Source organism: Bubalus kerabau, chromosome 3 (assembly GCF_029407905.1).
Source record: "Bubalus kerabau isolate K-KA32 ecotype Philippines breed swamp buffalo chromosome 3, PCC_UOA_SB_1v2, whole genome shotgun sequence".
NCBI lineage: Eukaryota > Metazoa > Chordata > Mammalia > Artiodactyla > Bovidae > Bubalus > Bubalus kerabau.
This window is the reverse complement of record NC_073626.1, coordinates 107,252,942-107,266,098: the sequence shown is the minus strand read 5'-3', so window position 1 is coordinate 107,266,098 and position 13,157 is coordinate 107,252,942. Positions and strand designations below refer to the sequence as shown.

Sequence of the window (13,157 nt, the reverse complement as noted above, 5' to 3'; positions counted from 1 at the left end):
ATTTCTACATTCCTCTTTTATTACATTTTTAAGTTGACTCAAGTTTATACTAAAATAGTTATAATTGCAGTAAACCTACTATTGCCTGCTTTTATATTTTCTTAACAGAAATTCTAAGCCTAGATGTCTTGAGTAAATCACAAGACCATATTTGTTTTAATGACTGTTATGTATAGCCCTACTGCTTGCCCAAGGAGTCTGTATGTTTTTGTAACTAACAACAGAATGATCGATTTAATCATAACTGAGAAGTTGTGTAGTTTTTAACCCATTGATAATTTAGTAACTATTCAATAGTATACCATGGCTGCTATAATTTGTATTTCTTATGTAAAATTTCTTACCATGTCCCTATTTATCAAGGAACTTTATATCTTTTTATAACTTTTAATGTGTTATAACAATAATAACAGATGCTTATTCTGTGGAGTACTTGGATAGTTGCTTTACCAGTAACACTGAAATAATACTCTAAAACAGGCTATGTTACTGCTATTAATTTTACAAATGGAGAAACTTGGTCCCTTCTACCAACCTCTCCTTCTCCCAATCTTACTCTAGGTATAGTTGGTATCAGATTTTAGCTATGTCCTCTGTATGAAGTAGGTTAGATTTTTCCATCTTGGTAGAAGATGTTTGAGGCCAGGAAGCACAAACTGCCCTTTTATTTCATACCATTAGCCATACCAAGGGTTTCAACTGTCACTTAACAAATACTATTTTATTAATAAGTAGGTTAGATTTTTCCATCTTGGTAGAAGATGTTTGAGGCCAGGAAACACAAACTGTCCTTTTATTTCATACCATCAGCCGTACCAAGGGTTTCAACTGTCACTTAACAAATACTATTTTATTAATCTCTATAAATTTTCCAGGCTTCCATGGTGGCTCAGTGGTAAAGAACCCACCTGTCAATGCAGGAGACGTAGGTTCCATCCCTGGGTCAGGAAGATCCCCTGGAGAAGGAAATGGCAACCCACTCCAGTATTCTTGGTCAGGAAATCCCATGGACAGAGGAGCCTGGTGGGTGACAGTCCATGGAGTTGCAAAGGAGTCAGACACAACTTAGTGACTAAACAACAATAACAATAAATTTTCTACTCATAAATCCGTGACATATCATCCGCATCGTGTTTTGTGTTCTTCTTTTCTTTCTTCCCCTCTTCCTGTTCCTTTTTCTTTAACTTCCTTCCCTTTTTCACGTATTTTTTTCTTTCTTTCTAAGAAAAGTTTGACCTATCTCTGAATACAGCAAGAGTTGGTAGAAAGTAGAACACCTTGGCTATATCTTACATCTATAAAGGGCCATGAATTTGGCTTTATTTTGAAATGAAGTTCTAGAAGTTTCCCCAGACAGACAGGATTGAAAGCCAAAGACATTCAGCATTCAACTTTAGATTTTCTTTGTGAACATTGAAAGTGTGTTTTTCTGATAAAGTTTAGAAATTCCTGCATTTTGTTACATCTGTTCCCAAAAGAGAAGTAGCTCATGTCTCTCTGAAGTTCTCGGAGACCTTAGCGAAGAGTTGCTTTCAATTCTTTAATTTATGAAAGGCCCCTGACAGCATGTATGCTTTCTGTACCCTCATCTCTCCTACTACACCTTTCATTTTAAGCCTGCCCCTTCGTCATCTCATCTGTAGCTTGTACATGTTATCACATGTGGCTTTTTACTCTACTCTGCTCTTCAGAGGGGGTGGAAAGAAGTTCTTGAGGATGAAAGGATGCACAGAGATGTATTTGGAAAAAAAAGTAGTATAGTGTTATGTCTACCGGTGTTCATTTTCATCCCAGAGCCCCAGAGCTATTAAACCTTTGTTTTTGTTTTTTTCTTCTTTTTAAACAATTGTTTCTAAGAATAGACTTTCTGTGGAACATGGTACTAAAGTACCCCCCTAATGTAAATGTTATTATTATTTTAGCATTTTCTGCTCAAGATCCTAATGAATTCTTCCAGGTTGCATTTGCCTTTCTCTCTTTTTATGTTCAGTGCTAAGGACTAGGGGGAACGTTTGAAAAGTATGGAATAGAGCAGTTATTTTGTAAAAGGTTCCTTTAGTTTCATGATTTCCAACACGTGCTATTATAATTTCCAACTTCTAGTAACCCTGTGAAAATAGAAAGCTTTTACATTTCTTGCAGTAGTGACAGCGATGTATATATTTATACTCCAGTGTCTCTTTGATTTTTTTTTAAAGTAGAGGCAAATTACAAAAAGCTTAGGATATGAGACAAGAAATGTGTTTCTTGCATACCAGTTTGAGAACTAGTCAGACTATTTAGCAGTGTCCGAGTGATTGTTCAGTAAATCAGTCAAGCACATTGGACTAAATCATTTTCGCCCCCCTCCAGGGGTGCAGTGTAACCAAGTCAGATAACAGAGGCAAGCAACAGCAAAGAGAGTCTGAAATTTACAAAGTAATCTCACATCTATTTTTCTTTGATTTTCTGGTTTGCCATCATGTCATGACCAAAGGAGGCACTGGAGAGGTCAGTGTAATATATAAAACTTAAGTGTTAGAGTAGACAAATCCGTTCAACATGAGCCCAAGCTAACAGATTCTAACAATGATAACAAATATTTTAAAGGCCAGTTTCCATCAAGTGTTCTTCCGATGAGCAGTTACAAAGTTGCTCTTATTATGTGCTGCCATCCGGTGTCCATTTCACAGAATGCAAAGAATTTTCGGTCAAGCTGATGTTTGTGTTTAGTTTCTTCGGTTTGGGGTTTTTTGTTTGGTTGGTTTTGGTTTTACTTTCTATGTTGACAAGTCAGGATTCATTTTAAGAATGTTCTCCAAAGTGTCACTTGGAGAAGATGTCCCACCAATTGCATTAACTACTTGTCCTTATTAGAAGTTAGTTCTTCTTCCTTCTTAATTACATTAAGAATCCTCATTGCCACCCCCTCCCCCTTCTTAAATGTGATATCTTGTGACAAAAATTTAAAATAAATACCTGCATTTATTGTCTCAGGATATATTTCGTGTGCTGAATCATTAGCATTAATGTCAATCTCTTACCTAATTGCTATCTGTAAATTTATGTGGAGACTCTCTCTCCTATTCCTAGGACATCTGACTTACTGAAGTTGGACATTTCCTGACTTATGTGTTTTACTTAACACACGAGTCTATCCAACATCTAGGTTTTTATCTCTCTGTGTGGAAAAATTTTTAAAAAAAGAATGCCCTCAAATTTAAGATGATGAAATGTTGATGCATTAATTGGCTCCCATCAATGGATGATGTTACCTGCTGGCCATCTTGGGAAAGTAGGGCTGAAAAGGCTCCCAATTTGGCATTACAAAGAAGTAGCCTTGCTCCAAGGAGAAAGATGTTCAAGGACCTCTTTGGCAATAGTAAGGAGTCTTCCTCTCTCAGGGCTATTATGAGGCTCTCCATAGACAAGCGCAGTATGACTGCGGGAGAGTTATGTGCGATCTGCTCTAGAGATGGTCAGCAGAATGAGTGTGGCCTTCAAGGTTCAGAAGACTTGGCCTGAATCCCATATGTATGACTTTGATGCCCTTGGATAGGATGTAACCTCACAACACCTCCGTTCTCTTATCTGTAGTGTGTGCATTATCACCCACCTCCCGATGCTATTTGGATAATTTATTTGTTCCCGTGTTTACTACCTGTCTCCAATGAGTTAGAGGTAAATGCCTTGAGGTGTCTGCTGCTTGCCTTTATATATGCAGGCTTTGGAATTGTATCTGTCCTGTGGCGGATGCTCAGTAGATACTTGTGACTGGCATGGGGATTAAATTTCTTGACTTATACAAAGTATCAGGTGCCATACCTAGCGCAGGGTGAGAACTGATGCATGCCTACCAGCTTATTTTATTGACACACATATGAGAATTCAGGAAGCCCTCTGGAGAAAGCTCAGGCCATGTCACTAGAATTATAAATTAGAAAAGATGTATTCAACCAGAAACATTAGATAGTTTTAAAATGATTCTATGAAAGACTTGTCAAAACACTTGGCAATTAAGTAATAAATAAGGGAAAGCAAGAAGTAGGTGCTTTGTAGCCCTTTTGTCGCTGGTGGTGTTCAGTCGTTAAGTTGTGTCTGACTCTAGATGTGTGATGCTCCTGAAATTTGAGAACCCGTATATTCTTTTACTCAAAAACATTTGAGAACTTCCCTGGTGGTCCAGTGTTTAAGACTCTGAGCTTCCACAGTGGAGGGCATGGATTCAGTTCCTGGTCAAGGAAGTTCCACTTGCCCTGTGGTAAGGACCCCCCAAAACCACCAAATATCAAAACATAATAACAACAAGAAAAAAAAATACTTTGATAAGCACTCATAAGCACTCACTGTATGTCAGATATGGTTTTCCCTGGTGACTGAGTTGTAAAGAATCTGCCTGCAATGCAGAAGACACAGGTTTGATCCCTGGGCCAGGAAGATCCCCTGGAAAAGAAAATGGAAATCCACTTGAGTATCCTTTCAAGGAAATTCCATGGACAGAGGGGCCTGGCAGGCTACAGTCCATGGAGTCACAAAAAAAGAGTGACTGGGTGACAGGATAACAACAACAAACTCAACCCACAGATACTGTGCCCAGGAGTGGAAAAACTCTAGGAAGTCAGAAGTCACCCTTCTCTGAAGGTGCTAGGAAAGTAGAGAGACTTTTATTTCCATTCTGAAAATCACTTCTTCCTCAAAAGATCTATTTAAAAGTCCTGGGTAAGTAAGCCCTCTAAACTTGAAGGAGCTACTCACTTCCTGAGTTGAATCTCAATATACTGAAAAACTGTCACCTATAAGGATTTGATGGCATGTAGAAAGCGTTAGAATTTCAAGTCAAGGCAAAACCTTGCCAGTTGATCCAATTCACACCGCTTCCAGAGCTGACAGTGCCATCCAAATGCTCATTGTGTTAGAGTAACTGGTGAGAAGCTTTTCTGCTGATATCCTGAGAATTACAGGTGACACAGAGAGCCAAACACATCAAATGGGGAATAGACTTGAAAGATATTGTAAAGAAAATAGCTAAGTCTTTATTCAGAAGATAAAGGTCCTGACCTATGTCATAAGGTAAAAGATATTCCCAGTAGGTGAATTCTCAGTCACTCCTACACGAGAGGCTTTTGAAACACTTTCTGGTTTTAGACTCCCTACCGAGTACATGTGAGTCTGCTCATCACAAACCAGAATAACCCCCTAGCAGGAAAGAGACAGAGGTGGTGTCATAGTTAGAAGCACACCCCTGCTTCTGGCTTCTTCCGAGCAGTTGAAAGGCTCGTCATTAACTCCTTTTGATATATGCTAAGTTGCTTCACTGTGTCAGACTCTTTGCGACCCTATGGACTGCAGCCCGCGTTCCTCTGTCCATGGGATTCTCCAGGCAAGAATACTAGAGTAGGTTGCCGTGCCCTCCTCCAGGGGATCTTTCAGACCCCAGGATCAAACACATGTCTCCTGCATCTTCTGCACTGCAGGTGGATTCTTTAAAGCTGAGCTACAGGGGGCGGGGTGGGGGTGACAGTCCACGACTCCTTTAAATCAGTTCAATTCCCAAGAGAAAAAAAGCTCTTGAGAGTAGTGGGCCTTTGGCCAATCCTTCTAATTATCATTAGGTAAAATAGTAAATAAGGCAGTCCAGATGACTTGTGCCTTGCCATAGGCTCTGCACTCTAGCTTCTATAACTAGAGATTTAGGACCAAAACTATGGTGAAAGCTGACATGGACAATCTCCTTAACCAAGAAAGTGATATAGTCATACATTGGAGATATGGCAGGTTTGGATCCAGGACACCTCCATAAAGAGAATAAGGCACCAAAGAGAGTCATATGATATTTTTGGTGTTCCAGAACATGTAAATTTATGTTTATACTCCACTGTAGTCTATTAATAATGTAATAGCATTATGTCTAAAAAAACAATGTATATACCTTAATTCAAAAATACTGTATTGCTAAAACATGATGATCATCATCTGAGCCTCAATATGACTCACAAAAAAGTGAGTCATAATTTTTTTTGCTGGTGGAGGGCTTTGCCTCAGTGTTGATAGCTGCTGACTGATCAGGGTGGTGATTACTAAAGGTTGGGGTTGCTGCAGCAACTTATTAAAACAAGAAAATAACGAAGTTTACCGTATCAATTGGCTTTTCCTTTCATAAGCAACTTCTCTATAGCATGCAGTGCTGTTTAAAAGCATTTTAGTCACAGTAGAACTTCTTTCAAATTGTATTTAGTCCTTTCAAACTCTGCCACTGGTTTATCAACTACACTTATGTAATATCCTGAATCCTTTTTTGTCATTTAAACAATCTTCACCGAAACTTACCAGAAATAGATGCCATCTCATGAAACCACTTTCTTTCCTCATCCATAAGAAGCAATTTTTCATCCCTTAAAGTTTTTCATGAAATTGTAACAATTCAGTCACATCTTCAGGCTCCACCTCTAATTCTAGTTCTCTGGCTAATTCCACCATATCTGCACTCACTCCTCTGCTGAAATCTTGAATGAACCCTTCAGAGTCATTTATGAGGGTTGGAATCAACTTCTTCAAAGTCCTGTTAATGGTAATGTTCTGACCTCTTCCCCTGAATCAGGAATGTTCTTCATGGTATGGAAAATATTGAATACTTTACAGAAGGTCTTCAGTTTACTTTGCCAAGTAAACTGAAGTTTCCTTTACATCAGAGGAATCATGACCTAGTGCAGCTATAGCATTACAAAAAGTATTTCTTAATATAATAAGACTGCCTGGTTCATGAGCTGCAGAATGGATATTGTGATAGCAGGCATAAAAACATTAATCTCATAGTGTATCTTCATCAGTGCTCTGGAGTAACCAAGTATATTGTCAATGAATAATAATATTTTGAAAGGTATCTTTTTTCTGAGCAGTAGGTCTCAACACTAGACTTAAAATATTCAATAAACCATATTGTCAAGAGATGTGCTATCACCCATGATTTGTCCTCCTATCTGTAGCTAGGAATTTTTAAGGAATTCTTAAGGATCCTAACATTTTCAGAATGGTAAATGAACAATGGCTTCAACTTAAAATTACCAGCTGCTTTATCCCCTAACAAGAGAGTCAGTCTGTGCTTTAAGCTTTTTGAAATCAGTTATCAGCTTCTCTTCTCTAGCTATGGATGTCTTGGATGGCATCTTCTTCCAACAGAAGACTGTTTTGTCTACATGGAAAACTTGTTGTTTAGTGCAGCCCTCTCATTGATGTTCTTAGCTAGGTCACCTGGACCACTTACTGCAGCTTCCACATCAGCACTTGCTTCTTCACCTTGTGTGCTTATGTTTTAGAGAAAGCTTCTTTCCTTAAACCCTATGAATCAACCTCTTCTGGCTTCATACTTTTCTTCTGCCGCTTCCTCATCTCTCACAGCTTTCACTGAATTGAAAAGAGTTAGGGCTTTGCTCTGGATTAGGCTTTGGCTTAAGGGAGTGTTGTGTCTGAACTGATTTCTATCCAGGCCACTAAAACTTTCCCTATTATCAGCAATAAGACTGTTTTGCTTGTGTATCGTTCATGTGTTCACTGGATTAGCACTTTTGATTTCCTTTAAAACTTTGACTTCCTTTGGCTAACTTTGGCACAAGAGGCATAGTACTCAGCCTGTCTCAGTTTTTGACTTGCCTGCCTCAGTAAACTTAATCACGACTAGCTTCTGATTTAAAGTGAGAGAGATGTGACTCTTCCATTCACTTGAACACTTTAAGGCTGTTATAGAGTTACTCAAGAGAAGGCAATGGCACCCCACTCCAGTACTCTTGCCTGGAAAATCCCATGGACGGAGGAGCCTGGTAGGCTGTAGTCCATGGGGTTGCTAAAAGTCGGACATGACTGAGCGACTTCCCTTTCACTTTTCACTTTCATGCATTGGAGAAGGAAATGGCAACCCACTCCAGTGTTCTTGCCTGGAGAATCTCAGGGACGGAGGAGCCTGGTGGGCTGCCGTCTCTGGGGTCACACAGAGTCGGACACAACTGAAGCGACTTAGCAGCAGCAGCAGCAGAGTTACTCATTGGCCTAATTTCAATATTGACATGTCTCAGGACATAGGGATGCCTGAGGAGAGGGAGAAAGTTGGGGAAAGACCAGTTAGTAGAGCATTCAGGACACACACAACCAATGGATTAAGTTAGCTGTCTTATATGGGCATGGTTCATGGCGCCCGAATACAGTTACAATAATGACATCAAGATCACTATTACAGATCATCATAGCAAACACAATAATGTAAAAGTTAGAAATATTGTGAGAATTTCCAATATGTGACTGAGCCATGAAGTGAACAAATGCTATTGGACTTTTGTCTTACTTGAAGCAAGGCTGCCATGGAACCTCAGTTTGCAAAAAATGCAATATCTGCTAAGCACAATAAAATGAAGCACGCCTATACTCCTTAATCTAAAAAACACAATATAAATTAGTAAAGAGATTATAGGCTTCAGAATCAGAGAAACTGGGTTTGTCTCTAAATGTGTAGCCTTAAGTAAGTTATCTAAACATTCTGAATCTTATTTTCTATACTAGCAAGTGGATATAATATCTTCATCATATTTTTGAGAAGCTAAATCTCCACTAGACGATCAAACTTATATTACTCAAAATAATTTATGCTAATTCTTATTTTAAAAGAGATCATGGAAAACTGAATTAAAATTGGGGCATCTGAAATGTTGAAAACCAGCATTCTGTTCTTCCTTTTGAAATGATATTATCTTAAACAAGTTGGAAAAAATCCCTTGTATTCATAGATATTATTTGTAGTTTAAAAGTTCAAAAAGAAATTGCACTGTATGTAAAGTGCCAGAGCAATTTATATTACCAAAGTTACAACACGTACAATTCCTACCCTCTTCAGCCTGTTCATCAGAGTCACCTAAGAGGGAACTCTTTACAGCAGCTCAAAGTTCTGAGAACCATGAGATAATCGAATTTCATGCAACTTCATTTCTAACCAATTCCAGTTCCAAGTTTAAGGAAGGGAAAAATGCCAACACGTTCTATAAACGATCAACATCTGAAACAGATCAAATCAGAACCGTTTATCCAGGGCTTGCTATAGATAGGAAGCAAATAAGGTATAGAATATCTCCTGCCAGGAGATTAAAAATATAGTAGGAAATATAACAGGCAGGTTAAATAAAGATTTTGTCATGTCTGAGGATATTCCGTTCTTGCTGGTTACATATGGTAAAAGTGAGGGGTGGAGATAACAAAGATACCCAGTCTAGATCAGCAGTCCTGCCAATGCTTACTCTATCTTGGATCATCTAATATTATGACCTCTGTCAGAAGAAGGCTACAGGTGCTTCAGTTCATCTTGCTGCTGGTGGTAAATAAAAGGAGAAATAGGAACTAAAGCAAAGGAAGAAAGAGGTCTATGTGTTTTTATTCCTGCTCCCCATCTTTATTGTCATCTGATTGAAAAAGTGACTATTTGAAGACAAGTGGGTCCAACAACATAGAGTTCATATTTGCATGTTGAAACATACACATTATGTGTGTTTTGTTTCTGTTTTTCATCTTTAATACAATGGTGTATAAGTAGGAAAGCTTCAAGCATATAAGAGCCACCTAGTCTTGTAAATGTTAACTTGACTGAATCAAAACTGTTCTTTCAATCAAACCCCTAGAGTCTATGAGGAAAGTGGAACTAAATTATACAGAGATCTTAAATGGTCATTTAAAACATATTTTTGCGTAGTTTTATATTGCCCAGAATAGTCTTTAGTAACCTTTTTTTTTTTTTTAAAAAAATCACTTTTGTAAAATGAATTCAGCTATTCAAAAATGAGTGTTAAACCAAAGCAAACATCAGCAACATGATGTAATAGATAGAAACTTAATGTATATTAATCTCCTTAATGTTTTACCATCTAATCTAAGGGTATTCTCCATGACACAAACTTATACAGATCTAGTTACTTAAGTAACAATGCAATGCAAAGGGCAATAAAAGTTAGGGTTTCACTTTCTGATTTAACTGTTGTTATATCCAATGTTTTTTTATACCCCCATGCCTAAGTTTAATCATTAACTCAACAAATATATAATTATCGCCTACTCTTTCCAATTCACTATTGCTTGTCACTGGGGGTATCTTTGTAAATATAAAGTATTTTCTGTTGGTTTGGGGATTTTTATTTAATGGGGGAAATAGAGAAGTGAAATTTACAAAATATTATTTTCAATATGTCTTAAGTGCTGTGTGAGGAAGTCATGGAAGACATATTTAAAAACATAATGTTTGAACTTCTGATGAATGGGAATTAATAATCAGAAGGGGCTGGGATGGGTGAAGACAGTCATAGATAAATAGCGCAGTATGGTATTTTGAACTATATCTTATATTATGATTGACATTGAAAACTTCCCTTATCAGGATTCTTCTACAAGACAGGGTTAATTAGCTCCTTATATGAATCCATAATATGCAATTTTCATAACCTGTCTCTCTTTTTTTGATATTTTACATGCAGACTTAAGAAATGATGCACTTCATTCTTGTGCAGAGAGCCTTAACTTATAAGATGATTTGTAGGATCAGTTTAAATTCATAGTAATAAACTTGTTCAATTGAAAGATATACATATTTAAAAATATTTTTTAAAAACATATTGCCAGATTCACTCCTGAAAAAATGTTTGAACTCCACCAAAATTGTATGGGAGAATCCATTTCTCCACACTCTCAGTAAGTAGCCCTTGGTATCATTCCTTATAGTTCTAGCTAGTTTGACTGGCAAAAAAGGAAAAAAAAAAAACATTTGACTCCTTTTATTTTCATCTTTGCTTTCTGTTGAGTTTCAACATTGAAAAATATTGTGAACTAGACAGTGAGAGATTAGCTGGTTAGTTTTCAAGACTCTGATGTGTACTAAACCAATGAAGAGATGTCACAATGAAGGAGTATATACTGGACATCCTGGAGTGCAAAATCAAGTGGGCCTTAGGAAGCATCACTATGAACAAAGCTAGTGAAAGTAATGAAATTCCAGATGAGCTATTTCAATTCCTAAAAGACGATGCTGTTCAAGTGCTATACTCAGTATGCCAGCAAATTTGGAAAACTCAGCAGTGGCCATAGGACTAAAAAAGGTCAGTTTTCATTCCAATGACAAAGAATGTTCAAACTACCGCACAGTTACACTCATTTCACACACTAGCAAAATAATGCTCAAAATTCTCCAAGCTAGGCTTCAATAGTATATGAACTGAGAACTTCCAGATGGTCAAGCTGGATTTAGAAAAGGTAGAGGAAGCAGGGATCAAATTGCCAACATCCACTGTATCATAGAAAAAGCAAGAGAATTCCAGAAAAACATCTATTTCTGCTTTATTGACTACTCTAAAGCCTTTGACTGTGTGGATTGAAACAAACTGGAAAATATTTCAAGAGACAGGAATACCAGACCACCTTATCTGCCACCTAAGAAATCTGTATGCAGATCAAGAAGCAATAGCTAGAAGTGGACATGGAACAACAGACTGTTTCCAAATTGGGAAAGGAGTATGTCAAGACTGTATATATGTCACCCTGCTTATTTAACTTATATGTAGATTACATCATGCAAAATGCCAGACTAGATGAAGCACAAACTGGAATCAAGATTGCTGGGAGAAATATCAATAACCTCACATATGTAGATAACACCACCTTTGTGGCCAAAAACAAAGAGGAACTAAAGAGTTTCTTGATGAAAGTGAAAGAGGAGAGTGAAAAAGCTGGTTTAAAACAACATTCAGCAAAAGCCACCACAATATTGTAAAGTAATTAGCCTCCAATAAAAATTTTTTTTAAAGACAAAAACCCCTCAACATTCAAAAAATAAAGATCATGGCATCCGGTCCCATCTCTTCATGGCAAATAGATGGGGAAACAATGGAAGCAGTGACAGACGTTTTTCTTTGGCTCCAAAATCACTGCAGATGGTGACTGCAGCCATGAAATTAAAACATGTTTCCTCTTGGAAGAAAAGCTATGACAAACTAGACAGCATATTAAAAAGCAGAGACATTACTTTAGTGACAAAAGTCCATATAGTCAAAGCTATGGTTTTTCCACCAGACATGTATGGATGTGAGAGTTGGACCATAAAGAAATCTGAGCATCAAAGAATTGATGCTATTGAACTGTGGTGTTGGAGAAGACTCTTGAGAGTCCTTTGGACTGCAAGGAGGTCAAACCAGTCAATCCTAAAGGAAATCAGTCCTGATTGGAAGAGCTAATGCTGAAGCTGAAGGTCCAATACTTTGGCCACCCGATGAGAACTGACTCATTGGAAAAGACCTTGATGCTGGGAAAGATTGAAGGCAGGAGGAGAAGGGGATGACAGAGGATGAGATGTTTGAATGCAATCAGTGACTCGATGGACATGAGTTTGAGCAAAGAAACCTGGCATGCTGAAGTCCATAGGGCTTCAAAGAGTCAGACATGACTGAGCGACTGAACTGTACTGAACTGAACAATGAAGGACGATGTTCTGATTTCTATTTTTAGTTTGCTGCAGAAACAGCTTTTTAGGGAGTGGGGGACATGGATATATGAAGTTGGATTTTTAATATCTGAAAAAGATTTGAGGAGGATCTACAAATGAAACTTTTACTGTAAATGCCATGATCTAAAAACTACAGAATCTTTTATTATTATACATATTCCATACCACCTATAGATTTCAATAAAGAAAAAGACTTTTAGGAATTCTAGTTAAAAAAGAGATAGTCTCTACTTATTTCACATGTTGCTTATGCAATACTTGTGCTAATTTCTTCAAGTAATAATGCCTTTTATTTGCTTTTTTCTCTCCTAAGGAAAAACTGGACTACTTCCTGGATTGTTCTTTCTAGTCGGAAAATTGAATTTTACAAGGAGTCCAAACAGCAGGCGCTGTCTAACATGGTGAGTAGTTCTCTGTGTTTACTATTATAATCTTCATAGAAATATTGTTGAATTGAAAGTTCAGTTTCAACAGAAATCACACTGAAGCCTCCAAGCTAGCAACATCTGAAAGCAGATGGAAGAAATGACTCAATAAACTTTTAATCAGATGAAGGGAAAATAGAACTTAGTGTCTGTTTTATTAAGTGGTGCATTTGGAGAATAATCACAAAATGGGATGAATAGTGAGCAGCTATCTAGTAATGGGAAGGTAACACTTT

The 13,157-nt window shown here is 37.6% G+C and overlaps 1 protein-coding gene across 1 annotated transcript in view; it reads left to right on the top strand.

Moving 5' to 3' along the window:
- The window catches only part of ARHGAP15 (Rho GTPase activating protein 15), a 700,001-nt gene that overhangs the window by 114,106 nt on the left and 572,738 nt on the right, over positions 1-13,157 (top strand). Inside the window, exon 5 of the mRNA XM_055572678.1 lies at positions 12,810-12,897. Coding sequence (XP_055428653.1) covers positions 12,810-12,897 — 88 coding nt within the window. The remainder of the gene's footprint in view (positions 1-12,809; positions 12,898-13,157) is intronic.